This window comes from Podarcis cretensis, assembly GCF_951804945.1.
Source record: "Podarcis cretensis genome assembly, chromosome: 9".
NCBI classification, from domain to species: domain Eukaryota; kingdom Metazoa; phylum Chordata; class Lepidosauria; order Squamata; family Lacertidae; genus Podarcis; species Podarcis cretensis.
Window position 1 is genome coordinate 38,997,645 of NC_137178.1, and position 16,765 is coordinate 39,014,409.

The 16,765-nt window shown below is 39.1% G+C and overlaps 1 protein-coding gene across 3 annotated transcripts in view; it reads right to left on the reverse strand.

Annotated features, from left to right (window-relative positions):
* TTC29 (tetratricopeptide repeat domain 29) overlaps nt 1-16,765 on the reverse strand; it is a 125,000-nt gene that overhangs the window by 81,016 nt on the left and 27,219 nt on the right. For all 3 annotated transcript variants that reach the window (XM_079990614.1, XM_079990613.1, XM_079990615.1), the window contains exons 5-6: nt 16,159-16,382; nt 11,248-11,433 (exon numbers count right to left, since the gene is read on the reverse strand). In XM_079990614.1, coding sequence (XP_079846740.1) covers nt 11,248-11,433; nt 16,159-16,382 — 410 coding nt within the window. The remainder of the gene's footprint in view (nt 1-11,247; nt 11,434-16,158; nt 16,383-16,765) is intronic.

Here is a 16,765-nt window from a genome sequence, read left to right on the forward strand (position 1 = left end):
TGTTAGCAGTGAGAGTTACTAGAAGCTTTGTGTTTAAGCACTCACCTGGTAGCCATAGGCAAGGAGGAATTGCATGCTGGCATCCGCCAAAGGGCAAAATGTTTTCTTTATGAATTCGGAACACAATGAACATAGAAATGAAGGCTAAATATTATATTAAATAGCTAAAAAGAAAGCTACAAAGCGTTACAATTATGCTTACATCCTTGAGGTTGCCAGCAACCCTATCAGCTACAGACATGACTCCTGAAACTGGAGCTCGTCCAGTACACCACACTTTCTGCTTTCTATGGCATATGCTGATTATTATAAATCTTTAAAATCCTAGCAGAGGTGGTCTAGAGGCTTATGTACTGTTAGGGTGTTTGGGAGACTGCCAACATAGATAACTTCTAAGACTAACATATACTGTCAGTTCCAGGTGCTAGCATGGGATCAGCAGAAACCTATCATAGAGATTAAAATTCCCACAAGGTTCCATCTCAACATATAACTTAGCTGTGAGAAACTTAACATTTTATAAAAGAAACAGAATTAACCCCTTAAAGCCCCCTGGCCCCCAGGTTTTGCTGGCATGAAAGCAGCATTGCCATATTACCATAGAAATCTCCTCAAAATCACAATAATATTCCATGATTTGACACCACAGAAAGCAGGTTGGGTATTCTATCCTTCCTCTCTGCTCAGCTTCCTCCTCCAGCCCAAGCACAGAGATACAGTAGGTTTGCTGCGGGAAATACAGATTCTCCTATACCGTTAAGTTGTGGGTGAACGTATCAGACAACACAGCGATTCTTCAAACAGCTCTTGTTTATTCACAGGCCAGAACAGAACTGAACTGAAGGGTTCAGCCAGCCTGCTTATATAGAGCTCTACTACAATGTAACAGTAACAACTTTCTGTAACTATCCAATCACTAAGCGTCACTTTCAATTCCTTATTTGCATATGTGGACCTGAGTGAAAACTATCTATGGTATCCCCCTGCTGGCCCAGCGCGAGAACTTCAGTACATAACATATACCATCCCCTGCAGGCTAGTAACTTAAGTGAGCTTATTTACAAGTAGGAACCAACAGTGAACAATATTATTCTGATTCAAATTTAATGCAAGGGCTTGAACTCAGTTTATTTACATTCTATTTGGCCTCTTAAATTAATTTTGTATAGTTAGTGGCACCAAACCGCCCTATGTACCTGTTTTTAAAAGTGGATGGGATTTTAGAAAGCACAAAGTAAGTATATTGCCTAGTTCTTCCTATGGTTAATAGTAAGCAAGTCCTATTACCAAATGCATTGGCTTTCATTTTGCCAACACTATTAATAGCTTCATATCAAACTAACAGCCCAAATCACAAGCAAAAATAATCAGAAACTCAATAAAGTCAAGTGTATACTGCCTAAGCTCATGAAATAGAAGCATACTAGAAGATTTGCAAGAGAGACTATTAATTAATATGTTGCCAGACAAGAAATTCTAATCAGGAATTTTGCCACTAGATAAGGGAGAGATACCTACCTGACATCTACTCCAATGCCATTTAGACACAACGAGGCAAAGCCATTTATTTTCCCAGGCCTTTTAATTCAATTTGATCTGTTTTATCTTGGCCAGTTTTGTTTTTTGTTATACTTATTTGAGTTTACTGCATTTACTATATTTTATTGGCCTGGCTTGCACATCATGCTAAGCCAGACCACAACTTAGAGGAAACACATGAGCATGCAGGTTTAGCTGTGCTGAACAAACCACAAGCTGTAAATCATTGGTCAAAACTTAGTTACAGCTCATTATTATTGTGGAGAAAACTAAACAATGAACCTGGATTCGGACAACATGCCAAGACAATGTGGTACAGCAGCAAAAAGATGGGGCAGGGGCAAAGCACCTGCTCTTCTCCAGGATCCTGCCCATTTGCACTAAGTCGTGGTTTGGCTTAGTGTCACATGCAAAACAGGATAATATATGTTTTTGATTTCTTTTATTGTGTTTTTAATTTTTGGTATGTTGCCCTGCAAATTTTATTGAACTGTGGGTTACATTTCCTTAAAATAAACAAGTGCATTTTAGGTTAGGGCTGGTTGTGTGGACAAAAGACCAGTTTATTCTGGATTTTATTCTGATCCTGATCTGATTTTAGGATGTATTTTAAATTATTACCTGATTTTATGTTAATGTGTTATACATTTGATGTTAGCCGCTCTGAGCCCAGTTTTGGCCAGGGAGGGCGGGGTATAAATTATTATTATTATTATTATTATTATTATTATTATTATTATTATTATTATTATTATTATTATTATTTTGAATTGCACAGGCAAGCAAGGTAAAGCAGAGCAAGCAAGGGGCAAGTACGTATATGTACTATACCAACCCAGCCTTTTCTGACTGCAATGCTGCTTAGACTGGAGAACTGGCTAGAGAATTTTTTTTTTTTTTTAATTTTTTATTAAATTTTGACATAAATATATTTCACAAACATACAAAAGACAAAATGAAAAAGAAAAAACAGAAAAAGAGAAAAAAACAAACAAACAAAACATGAAATACATACAACTTTGATGACATTGATCGACTTCCCTTTATCTCGATTTCGGAAATTATTATCTTGTTTATCTATCTGCTGTGTCTATTCCTTAATAAAACTTTTTACGTAGTAAGCGTTATCTCATGCCTACTGTGATTTCTGTAAGTACATATGTGTTTCTGATCAACATTTTAATTTTCCCCTTGTCTCTATTTCCATATATATCCTAAATTTATCCCATTCATTGTTAAATTTTGCACTTCTTTGATTTCTTATTTTCTGTGTCAATTTAGCCAGCTCCAAATAATCAGATAATTTAAGTTGCCACTCCTTTAGTGTTGGGATTTTTGGTGTTTTCCAGTACTGTGCTATGAGGGTTCTGGCGGCCACCGTTGCATATTGAAAAAAGGTTCTATCTTCTTCTTTTATATCCTTACCAATTATCCCCAGCAGGAAGGCTTCGGGTTTTTTAACAAACGTGTATTTAAGAATTTTTTTTAATTCATTATAGATGGATTCCCAAAAATTTTTGAGAATCTCGCACGTCCACCACATATGAATGAATTCGCCCTCCTTGCTCTTACATTTCCAACACAGTTTATCGCCCGTTCTATACATTTTATGTAGTTTTACCGGCGTTATGTACCATCTGTACATCATCTTATACATGTTTTCCTTTAGTGTCGTGCATGCTGAAAAATTCATATCTTTACACCACAATGCCTTCCATTTGTCAAACTCTATGTTGTACCCTAGGTCTACCGCCCACTTCACCATTACATCCTTTACTTCCTCGTCCTTGGTGTCCCACTCAAGTAACTGGTTGTACATTTTTGATAATAATTTTGTTTTACTTTCTATTATTTCAATCTGAAATCTAGATTTCTTGTCATTTATTCCGATCTTATTATCTTCCCTCCACATTGAATTAATTTGATGGTATTGAATCCAGCCAGTCAGCTTGCTTTTTATTTCTTCATAAGGTCTAATCCTCCACCCGGATTCTGTTTTGGTTAGTAAATCTTCATATGTCCATCTTTCCCCCTCTATATTTAATTTTTTAATTGTTAAAATGTCTATTGGTGATAACCACCAGGGCGTTTTCTGCTCCAACAGTTTTTTATTCCTTTCCCACACTTCCAGCAGTGGCCCTCTGAAAATGTGGTTAGAAAAACCTTTATGAACCCTTCCCTTGTCTCGCCATAAATAGGCATGCCAACCGAATCTTAGATTAAACCCCTCTAGATCTAACAAATTTTTGTTTTTGATGACAATCCAGTCTTTTACCCAACAAAGACATGCAGCTTCGTAATATAACCTCAAGTTTGGAACCGCAAGGCCACCCCTATCTCTTTGGTCTGTGAGCAATTTAAATCTGATTCTTGGTCTCTTTCCCTGCCAAATGAATTTAGAAAGTAATCTCTGCCATTCTTTGAATATTGAGGTTCCTCTAATTATCGGTATATTCTGAAATAGGAAGAGTAATTTAGGTAGTAAGGTCATTTTAATCGCCGCCATTCTCCCCAACCACGAGAGATGTATTCTATTCCATGTATCCAAGTCCTTCATTATTTCTTTCCATGTTTTCTTATAATTATTTTCAATCAGATTTATATTTTTCATAGTTAACCAGATTCCAAGGTATTGTACTTTTTTAGTTATTTTAATTCCAGTTTGACTTTCAAGATCGTTTTTGGTTTCTTCTTCCATATTTTTGGTCATTATTTTAGTCTTTGCTCTGTTCAATTTAAATCCGGATAATTTTCCAAATTCCTCTAGTAGCTTTAACACTTTGCCGACGCTGGCTAGAGAATTTGATGCTTTATAGGGTCAGGTGAAATCCTATTGGCCCCTTATGTCACTTGACAGTTGTAGGTCAGCAAGTAATACTCAGCTGCCTTGGTGACACTCAAACACTTCAGATAGCAAGGCAGTAGCTCCCTCTTCTGGTGATCTGCCATACATTCAAGAGAGTAAGACATCTGGGGTCTCACTGCCAGAGTATCTGTTTGAGATACCATTTGACTACTTCATTGCAGATACGCTATCAGTTCCAGCCATTGTAAAACCTAAGAATTTAGCTATACATTCCAGCCATCAATAAGTAATATTAAATCCATTTTAATGAACCAGGGGGAACTTTAAGGCTTAATTCTATTAAAACCAGTGTGACTGCAAATGTTTGGCTGGATTGTTTCCAAGATTACACTTGAATAATGTATAAATAGATATAAAAAACAAGGATCCTAGCTACACATTAATTCACCGCACAATTATTCTACAGACAATCATTTATTCCCTAGACAATAATTCCATAGCTCCAACGGAAAGGGCATCTCTAAAACCAAGGTCTCCTCTGAAAAGAATTAACAGTAACTTTGCCTCTCCAAAAGTTTGTTCTGTTTAACAAGAACATTAGGATCCAATGCAGCATTCCAATGCCTTGCGAAGCTTTGAAGCAAAAAAAAAAAAAAAATAAAAAATAAAGTTTTGGGGGTGAAAGCAGCTTTGAATGAAGCTTCATCTCAGTACTACTCATTAAACAATAAATAATTAAAATACCACAGAAACAGACAGGTAAAATACAAGCAGCGGTGTCAGTAACAGACTTAAAAGAGAAATGTAGAAAAATGAATTTTAAAAAAGCAATGAAATAATTCATTTGAAGTTTTAATAAATTTCAATTGCAGCCTTGTTTAAAGATATATTAGACTTTAGGGATGGGACCTAATTATGATCCAAATGGGCACCTAAATTTTTTAAACAGTGTTTCCTTTTCAGAAGCTGTTCCTTCAGACCCACAGACTGCTTTTAAAATTCCCTTGACTTCAGAAAAAGGTGTTGGGGCATATTGCACAAGAGCAATTCATGGGGAAGCAGCCCATGGGGCCCACATGAAATCCCCCCCCCCCCAGGTTTCCTTTTGAATTCAGTGGACTTGAATTCAGTGGACTTCATGCTTTGGACGTTCTGCAGAGCAAACTTCAGCCCAAGAAACTCGGCAAAAGTAAAGAGAAAAGAGCATGCTGTATCTATATTTTTTCAACCACAAGACCTTGAACTTTAGTGCTTAAGACCAAACATACATTTATGATGAATGACAGAAGATTTATTTTCATTTCTAATATTATGTATGCATTGATATGTACCGTATTTTTTGCCCTATAGGGCGCACTGGCCCATAGGGCGCACCTAGTTTTTGGGGGGAAAATAAAGAAAAAAAATTATTTTCCCCCCCCCCCAGGCATGGGACTGGGGTGGGGGAAGCCCGAGCTTCCCCCGACCCCAGCCCCCAGAACAGGCTGCTATCCGCAAGCCTTGGGAGCCCGGCGGAAACTCACGCGGGCTCCCAAGGCTTGCGGATAGCTTCCTGAAGCCTGGAGAGTGAGAGGGATCGGTGCACACCAACCCCTCTCGCTCTCCAGGCTTCAGCGAAAGCCTGCATTCGCCCCATAGGATGCACACACATTTCCCCTTCATTTTTGGAGGGGGAAAAGTGCGTCCTATAGGGCGAAAAATACGGTATATAGCAGACAAGAAAGCTAACATAACGGTATCCTAATAATCAGCTCAATCACGATAATTTGATATTGGTACAGTGGTACCTTGGGTTACAGGTGCTTCAGGTTACAGACTCTGCTAACCCAGAAATAGTATCTCGGGTTAAGAACTTTGCTTCAGGATGAGAACAGAAATCGTGCGGCGGTGGCGGTGCGTCGGCGTCGGGAGGCCCCATTAGCTAAAGTGGTACCTCAGGTTAAGAACAGTTTCAGGTTAAGAACGGACCTCCAGAACGAATTTAGTTCTTAACCCGAGGTACCACTGTATTGTATTATACCTATGACAATGAGGAGTTTCCATGACAGGGAATATTCAGGAAGGAAGTGGCTGTGTTACAATGCAGGACAGCTAGACAGCAGGCCCATTTAGAGTTTTATTATCTTTTCCTATCTGCAGTGCTGTTACTGATTTCACTTCAGCTTATTTTGCCTCACTTCAGAGAGAAGCTGGGGGCGTGGGAGCAACAACAGATCGCTGGAAGGAAGAAATGACCCTTAAGAGGGGTGTGAGGGAAGAGGCTCAAGAAGACGGCTCTTGAGGAGGAGGCTGAGGCCACCTGGGCTTCCATCGAAAAGAAAAACACTTTGTTGCCATGAATGCCTGCAACTTGGACTCCAAACTTTCAGAAAGGCAAGAAGTGGCTATGCTTATTCCAGAAGCGGCAGAGATGAATGGAGCAGCTCCCCATTAACACACGAGCTGCCCTTGTTCCTTCCCTTCTGTCTTCCTTTCCACTGACGGCAGGGCAACTGCTGTCACCATGCAAGGAATTGAGGAATATGAGAATGTATATTGATGGTGTGGTAAAAAACCCAAACAGCTTCCTTTTTCATTTTACCTTGCCGTGTTTCGTTAAGAGAAACGACAAGGGAATGCCTCCCAAAATTAGTTGACTCATCAAAGCAAAGCCGTGTCAACCAATTTTACTTGTCCTCGGCCAATTCGTGATTTGTATTGATTTCATATAGTGTTTTGTTGAATGATTTTATTCCTTTTATTGTATACCGTCATGAGAGTCTTGCACTGAAGAGTGGCCTATACATTTAGTACATAAACAGTCTCTGCCTTCCCCTGCCTAGGCTGTCCCTGTTGATCATAGGTTTTCACTTTTCACTTCCTTGCTAAAAAGCAGAGGCACGCCAAGCAAAGATTTCCACATACACACAACACAGAATTTTACTTCCTTAGAAGCAGGAAGGGGGGGGAATATAAGCCTTGAAGAAAAGGGGGACAACTTGTACCATGTATAATTTGATGGCCAGTGAGAAAACGAGGCTGAAGGAAATGCTCATGTATGAGGTAAGTGGGGAAGAAGCTCTGGAACAGCAACATCAATGGAGCTGGGGAACACAAGGCAAACTTTTGAGATTGTGGGCTAGGGAGCCCAAAGTGGTGATCAGAGGATGATAGGGTTCATGTATCAATTAGAACTAATTAGAAATGTAAACCACTATTATCAGCAGTATTCTTCTTCTTCTTCTTCTTCTTCTTCTTCTTCTTCTTCTTCTTATTTTTGTGTGTGTAATGGCTACTCGTTAAACACAATAAATCGAACTGAACTGATTAGCTAAACCTTTGACTGCATGTCAACTGTCTAAGATATTAAAACAATAGAAGGTAAATTGAAAAAGCTTCATCATTAAAACTGCTACAGTTTTCCTATATTTTTAGGATTTTTGAAAGTAAGTTAAAAATTATGAAAACAAAAATAATTACAAAATACTACAATTACAAAATACTACTAAAATGTGTGTTAGTCAGAATGCTGAAAAGGCATTCATACAGGGCTAATTCAGCTGTACTTGCTTGCATCTAAATTATTTGTTTAAGAAATGTTTACACAAAGTCTTATAGAAAGGGAGATTTGTTCTTGTTTCCCCCCTCCCTAATATTAAAACATAAATATATAGTTGTAACAAAAAGCCAAACAGTAGTACAGTATAAGTAAATGCAGCATGACAAATCCTTTCAATTTGTTCCAATTTCCACTATAGTTCAGCTGCATGCATGTATGCATTTTTACCATAGTTAACAACAATATGACTTTTGTTCATCAGCATACATATCATTTTGTCACATAGGCCTATTTGTAGATTTCATCATCCTATTCATTTAAATTGAAGATACAAATAATCAATGTGGAATCAATTCAAGCTAATAACTGTCAGTTCAATACCTATAGCAATATATTATTTCAGTGTAATAAGATTACAATCTTTGTACGGGAAGCAAAACCCTGTGCTTGCATAGAGATGAACTGAATTATCCAATAAGTATTTCCATCAGTCTGCTCTCCAGACTTGTCATTCTGGATTTATGGGTGCTTCCCTCTGGTCATAGAATGGCAGGGAATTGCACCAGTCTCCAAAGACATTCCACATTAACATACTGCAGAAACTCTCACATTGACCTCTCAAGTCAAACTTCATAGGCTAATGAAAATGGTTTCAATTTTTAATGCAACTAGAACTATGAAACTATTGCTGACCTGGTTCGCACATAACACAAAGCTAAACCGTGGCTTAGCTCAGATGTGCGAGCGCATGGACTCCCAGAGAAGAAATCGTGCCTGCTTTGCTCTTCCTCTCGTCCAGCTACTGCTGTGACACTGTGAGCTAAACTGTGATTTGGCCTAGAGCAGGCTTCCTCAACCTTGGTCCTCCAGATGTTTTGAGACTACAATTCCCATCATCCCTGACCACTGGTCCTGCTAGCTAGGGATCGTGGGAGTTGTACGCCAAAAACATCTGGAGGGCCAAGGTTGAGGAAGCCTGGCCTAGAGTATTATCTGAACCCGGGCTCGTGGTTTGACTCACAATAGACAAACCCCAAGCTGTAGCCAAGGTTTGTTCTATTGCTAACTATTCATGCTTTGCCTGCAGTGAAACAAATCAGGAGCCCAGGTTTCAGTGATACACCAAGTCAACCCATTTCTTTGCTCACAGCAATGCAGCAGGATGCCTCAGAAGGAGCAAAACAGCTGCAGTCTTCCCTCTGGGAGCTCACATGTTCATGCTGAGCCATGGTTCAGCTCAGTGTTACGCATGAATTGGGTCACTGCATTTTGGTGGAAGACTGGTAACAACTTTCCAAAGTGAAAATGTAATTCTAAAATAGGCTTCAATGAGGGGTTGCCATCCGAATGTACCTAACAGCAAAATCCTATGCCTATTTGTAAGTTCCACTGAGTTCAGTGGGACTTCCTACCACATAAGCGTATACAGAATTAAAACATTTAAAACATTGTCAGAATATAAATTTGGAAGTGCATTACATTGGCACACAATACTTCTCTACAAAATATTACAGTAATTTCTTTGCTGCCAATAGGTACACTTTGCTGTCAACAGGTGAATTAATTGAAGGCTATTCCAAGCAAGACAGAGTAGCATGACTGATATGAGAATACAAAGTCTGGATGGAATTGCAGTCCTCTTTAAGACTCTGGTTTGTAATTTTGTCTCAGACTTGACCCTTAGGATTAGGTGTCAGTTGAGACAAGGTTGAAGGGCTAGCTATGCTCATTAGAGATGTCCAATTTGGCCATGGTGATCCATGTCTTAGTTACACATCCTGACCAGACTAATGCAATGCACTGTGAATATGAGGATACCTCTGAAATGTGTCCAGAAACTATAGCTGGTGCAGAATAAGGCTTTTCATTAAGACCACACACACACTTGTTAAAATAGCTACCATTGACTTCTGGTTTGTTTCTAGGCTCAGTCTAAAGACATCCTAAATGGGTTAGTAAGAGATAATTACAAGACTGCTTGTATCCGTATAAATCTGCCCAATCATTAATTTTTCTGAATAGGCTACTATTGCATTTTTCAGTTGAGGTTAACAGGAATGAGAAAGGAAGCCTTTCCTGTGGCCATCCTAGACTATGAAATTCTCTCCCTAGAGATTGCTTGCCTCACCCCTCATTTCTGGCTTTTCACTGCTGTGTGAAGTATCTGGCCTGCAATATTATTTGTTTTAAAGTGTTGCTACTATTTATATTGTTAATATACTATCTATTCTTTTGGCATTTTTATTCTGTGAAAAGGCACTAACATCTAAAGGAATTCCATGCTGAAATAAACAGATCCCACTGTAATGTAGACTATTGCAAAGAAAAGTGTACTGAAAGGAGTAATCTATATGGAATGCAATAATTCACATTCCTTCAATCATTTCCTACAGTTAAGTCTTGTAGCTGAATTCCTTTAGCTTTTATTAAGTGAAGAAATCCTACAGATGCTCCAGCCACAAATTACTCCCTCAGAGCAAATCAGAATTTTCTTACTTCTATTTCACAATGTTTCACTTTCCTGTGAAAATAAAATGTTATTAAAAACAGGTTTGGTGCTTCTTCCAATCAGAACAGACTGAACACCATTGCTATTTTTCAGTAAATGGGAGGTGTCTGAAAACCTCTGTAGCCTTCTTCTGAACAAGTTTTCATTATGACCTTTGGAGTGTATCATTTTTTAGTATATCATGCAATGTTGCCGTAAATATATTTAAATATTAAATTATCTTTCTCATACCATGCATTAAACAGAGTTTAGGCAGTGGGTTAATAAGGGTAGAGAGTCCCACTTAGCAAGAATCTTTGAAGATGTTAATTTTTATATAATTTTCTGAAAGTAACTTCATTTTTGATCTCTGAAAGGTGAAACAGTTTAAAAATGAAACCGACGAAAATCAAGTCTGCATCAGCTTTTGCCATTATAGAGAATTCTTTAGCCATAACTCAACAGAAATATGTGCAATATTGCCACACACTAATCAACACAAGAAAATGTGAACTCTGTGTTTGTATAAAGGGCAATGCTACTTAGTAACTGCATCTGTAGATTCCACGGCTGTTAAGAACAAAATTTAGAAACAAAATTGGTGTTTACCAAACAGTTCATTGAGTCGTCATCTGCACACAGTCCTAACTATTGGTCACTAGAATTTATGCTATTTTGATGGTTTTGTCACTTCAGCAAAGATCATCAAATTTTGATGTTCCCTCAGAAAGCACGTGAAAAGAAATATACCCAAACTGCTAGATTCTGCATCAGATGCCACATCCTACAACCTTACAACCTTATTGCTCACGTACAGATTTTTAGGGACCTTGCCAATAATTTTCGATGCAGTCAATTATATTCTCTGTTACCTACCTTGCTCCTCATACACAAGGCCCATATTTGAATGTGCTTCAGCTTCTCTTCTTCCGCCATCTATTTTAATCAGCTGAGCAGTTTTGTAGCATTGTTCATAGAAGTAATTCCTTAGCCATCTGTCTTCTGGTTTGTTGAAGCAATAGGCCAAATTCAGCTGGTTACAATACACCTCATCATAGAATTCTTCAGTGAAAAGAAAGAAATTAAATCTTAAGATATGATAGAATATACTCTATGCTTACTTTCTTGATGTAAAGTTTAAAAATAAATATGCAAGTTTCAAGACTTTGAATTTCTTTCTATGGATCTCGTTGGACTCTATCCCTTCTGGGCAGTATTTACGTAGATCATATGCTTGTTAAGAGTTCACACATACCCCTGAGCTAGACAGAGGTGGGCCAAAACCTCTCTCCCCAAGAAATTGGGATCACAAAGGTCAGGAAGCTGGTGAAGTTCAAAGCCTAACATTGCCCTTAAATACATGCCTTAACAGCAGCCATCTACACTTATAGGGAAAAATATAAGTATCACACTGGCAAACACAATTGCAACTGGAGCCAGATCTCCTTTCCAGGGTCATTCAACCTCCCATCAAGATCAACCCCACAGAGAGGCATAATATTTCTCTTATGTTCAGAATACACAGTCTGTTCCATCCGTACTGGATCAATTTCAAATATTGCTGCCTGAGGATACTGTATAGAGAAACTGTGGAATGCCCTCTATACACAGGTGTGTCTGACACCTTCACCATTTGGCTTTCAGAAGATGTTGGAAATGCACCTCTTTACCCTGGCCTTTGACATCTGAGATGTGGGTTTTCAGGACCCAACCTCATTCCTGCTACTGTACAAGCAACAACAGTTTTGCACACATTCAATTTGCGTGCGACAACATGCGTGCGCATCACTGCAACCCAGATGGGGCTGGAAAAGGGAATTAGACGGGGTGGAAGCGTAATGGGGCATAACAGGGAGCAGCAGGCTTATGCGAATCCCGCGAACCTGCATGAGGGTCAGGAACATAACCCCTGCGCAAAACGGTCATTGCCTGTAATTTGTTTTAACTGTTTTTAATGCTGAAGTTGAAATTGCTGCAACCTGCTCTGGGACCTGCTGGTGAAAGGCAGGTAATAATAATAATAATAATAATAATAATAATAATAATAATAATTTTAAAGGAAATCAAATGTTATCAAATAGATGTGCATTTGAAATAGAAACATAAGAACTGAATTTGTTCTGAAATACCAATTTCAACATAATCTCTTCTATACTTTTGCTTCCTTGTCATGAACCTAATATTCTCTGATAGCAACATGAATTTATGTGGCACAATGAAGTAAATTTCTATAGTATAGCCCATCCGCCCCACAGCGTCCCAAACTCTCATTAATGCGAGCAGTTTCTGAGCTTTGGGAGCAGTACTCTGCCTAAGATTTCAGATTAAAATGGCCACTGCTGGAACGAAAGGAGGACCTTTTTCTGCCACTCTCTGAGGACTGGAGAAGGGACCCTCATAAGAATATTAGGAGGGGGGCAGGGGAAGTATGGCCTTGTTTTTTGTAGTCTTCAGGTGAGGACTAGACCATGTGAAAAATGAATATAAGATTTTAGCTCCAGTCCATTCATTTTCATCTTTGCATTCTTGCTGTATGAAAGAGTGCCTGGACGTTCTGTTGCAGCACCCATAACCTAGGTTTAAGATGACATTTAGCTCCTAGCTTTCATATCTCAGTTTCGCTGTGAAGTACAACTAATAAGAACCAGTTCTGGCATGATTATTATACTCCACCCTGCACACAGCTTTAAGGTGTGCATATAAATAATCATATTGTAGCTCAGTATATTTTGTGCAGGAATATCTGGTGGTATCATGAGAAAATCATACTGCTCTGGCAGAATGTTATTGTTTACAGTACTTATTGGAGCAAATCTCCCCCATTCAAATGCACCTTTTCATTGGCATTCAGGACTCAATCTTCACTTGACTGATTCCCTTGCCTGTCTTGGTCAGCTTTATTGTGGTCTTCCTTTACTGGGTGAATGGAATGGTCTGCAGCAGCTATTTTTTGCCTTCCTAGAGGCCCTCCTGAGGTAATGCGAGTTTCCCATTTACCTTAGTGTCACTGCTTGGAAGAGTGCTTATTCTCTGAAACTAGTTTGAGAAAATCAAATGAAATTACATGCTCATGCTGTCTCCTTAAGAAGTACTGTATGAGGCAGAAAACAGCAAAAGGGCAAGGAGGCTGTTGTCTTCTTCTAGCTTTAAAGACAAGCCTGCCATGCAAATATTAAATCAAATGGTGCCACCATGTCCACTTCGGAGGCAGTGCAACACAGACACACAGAGACACACAAGTGTTGCATTCAATATTGCATTTCCAGTCCTCAGAGTCACCCAGCTGCATTTTAATGCGATATGTGTCAGCAGATACGAATGCAAGTAGCAATAAACCTATTAAATGGTATCATAAAGTACATCCCATGTAAACAGATCAAAAACAGCAAAGAAAAAAATGGAGTGACTGCTAATTGGAATAAAGTAATACATACGACAGGATAGCTTTATCTGCTCTTTGTTACTGAATATCAAAGCTGCAGAGTTCTGTAAAATTATGCAAATAACTTGAGGTAAGTACCCTACAATTCTCAAGAGATAGAAGTGACCTGAGGCTGACTATTGTTACTGTTGCAGCCCTGATTGAATGAACTTTAATGTGACCCTCAAGTGTCTCTCCTTTCAGTGAATAAGAATAAGTCGTGCACAAAGATAACCGTTTCAGTATAATTGTTTTGGACACAAACTGGCCAAATGTGCTGGAGTCATATGAATAAAGCAGAGCAATTTTTTTATTTTAGCCTGTCTCTTTACATTGTTTAGACTACTGCACAGACAGGTATAAAAAAAGAGACAGTACTGCTCTCCCAGATAATTGCCCACATTATATTTCAGCATGCTTTGGGTTCAAAACAAAATTTTGTCGATCACAGTATGCTATTAGCATGGGTTAGTCCACTTTCTAGAAAACAAAAGTTTTGTCTTCCACATAGCCAGTCTTCAACATGTGATGAACATTTTTATAAGCACAATCTAAAATTGTTCATTTTCCTGCAAATTTTCTAAGCTGTCATTTTAGTTTCTGTCCGTCCATTTCTGAATTAAACCTCAAGCTAACAACAGAAAGCCTAAAACTGAAACATTACAGAAGTGATGAACCCTGTGAGTAAAATGAAGGCTTCTGAGAAGGTAGACAGATTAAAGAGTTCACAGTTCAGCAGTTGTATAGTTTAGGCCATATTGGGTAAACCAGGTTGCACCTGGGAATAACCAGCAACTCATAGACTTGTGGGAAGGGTGCATGATGGAGGAAAAGGTGGTCATTATGTTACGGATTAGGCCTAGGCTGGCCTGCAAACTAGTCCTAGCTCCCAACATGACAGACTGAGCCATTAAAATAATACAGTCAGCACAGTGGCGTAGCGTGAGGGGTGCAGGGGGGGCCGGTCGCACCGGGCGCAACATCTGGGGTTAGGGCAAATCCACGGGTTAGGGGGCGCAAATCCACGGGTTAGGGGGCGCAAATTACTTGCCTTGCCCCGGGTGCTGACAACCCACGCTACGCCACTGAGTCAGCATCTTCCTAACCATTTGGAGAAAATCACATATAGGGATATCAAACTAGGACTTCAATATTGTGTAAAATAATATTGAACTCTGCACTCAGGAAGATTTACTGAGGATGACTCTGTACGAACTAGCCCTGTTTGTATGTCTACTAAGCACATCAGAGGAGTACATGGCAAACAAGTTGCTTGCAAGCATTTTGCACTACAATATCTAAAACTTGATAGCATATCCTATGAAATGTAGTATTAAATGCTCCCCTTCACTCTGATTCATACCAGCCTTTTCTTGCTGCTGCAATTTTGCCTGTTTCCACATTATCTAAATGGACTACAGCCCCTATTCTTATACACAGTGTGCCCAGCATTCTCCATTAACTAATATGGAAAACTCTTTGTGGCACCATACCATATTTAGGTCCTGCCTCTTCCTTCAACCTCATTTCCACCTGCAGTCTGGATATAAGATCACCTTTCCATGCATTCCAAAACAGCCAATCCTGCTGCACCCTGACCCCATCAGTCCTTTCCTCTCCTACCTACTAATGCCCTTGATGCATGTCCTGAGGCTTTTCCTCAGAAATCTATGTCTTATTGCTGCAACGCTTCACCACAAACACAGTGAAATTACTTTCACAATGAAATTGGTGTGTTAAGCGGATGCGAGACTGCAGCCTAGAAGGACCATATTCAATACAACAATTTCCATCAGAGGAATTCAACAACTGAATACATTCTTTATCAAAGAATATTAGCAGTCATGGTCCCATTCTTAAACACAAAGAAAATAACTTTGTCCTGGAACTTGTAGGAAAACATCATGCACAGAACAGTCTGGGTCTTCCATTTTAGACCAAACTGACTTTAATTGCTAGATAAAAACATATAATACAATAGCAAGTACTTAATTTTAAAAATCAATACATAAAACTAAACAGCAGGGAAAACACTAGAGTGATTGTAATTGAGATATTAATTAAATCTATCAGTGGGATCCTGGTGACATCTTTACACACACACACACACACACACACACACACAGGGAGAGAGAGAGAGAGAAAGAAAGAAAGAAAGAAAGAGGGAAAGACTCCTCATTTTGTCACCTAAGTATTAACTGTAAGTCTGATAATTCAGTGTTACCCACAATTTATTCTATAAATACAGTTGACTAAGGCTGAAATGTGCTAAAGTCCAGTAATGTTTCAAATTCATACATGAAACAATTTGGAATCTCCCCTCAGGCACACATTGCTGCTCCATTACCCAGAATTCCTCTATTTACCTGATCGTAGGGCTGCCTCAGCCCTGGTCAGGAAGTGGTGAAGCTGATCCAGCTTATCAGGCTGTTCCGCTAGGGACTTCTCCAGCCATATGGCTGACCCAGGCCCTGCAGCCTCCCTCAAGGCATTCCAGTGCTCTATCAGAGTAAAGAGCTCGGCGAAAGACTTGTGATAACCCTGTCGCAGCATGTCTATGCAGATGTTCTTCTTGTATGAATTCCGGTAACTGGGAATTTAAAAAAGGCCAGTTTTAATCCTTTAAATGTGAATTATCTACTTCCACTGAAAGAGATCAAGATACACACACAGATATTACTTACACATACACGCAATCAGTATGCACCAGTGATTAAAGTGTGACAAGTGTTCCCTTCACCAACTCATTTTTTTTCTTGGTAAATGCCCACACATCTTCAACAGAGGAAAGCCGCAGTAGGCTTTTAATACTATTTCTACTAGAACTGCATTACAAATATAATGTTCTGCAATTGAAATCAGCCATGAAGGTCAACTGAGTTAACCTACGGGGGGGGGGGGGATCTTACCCAAACATTGTGGCATTTGTTCACTAGAACACAAGCTTAGAGTTTACTTAAACCAGGGAGCAGT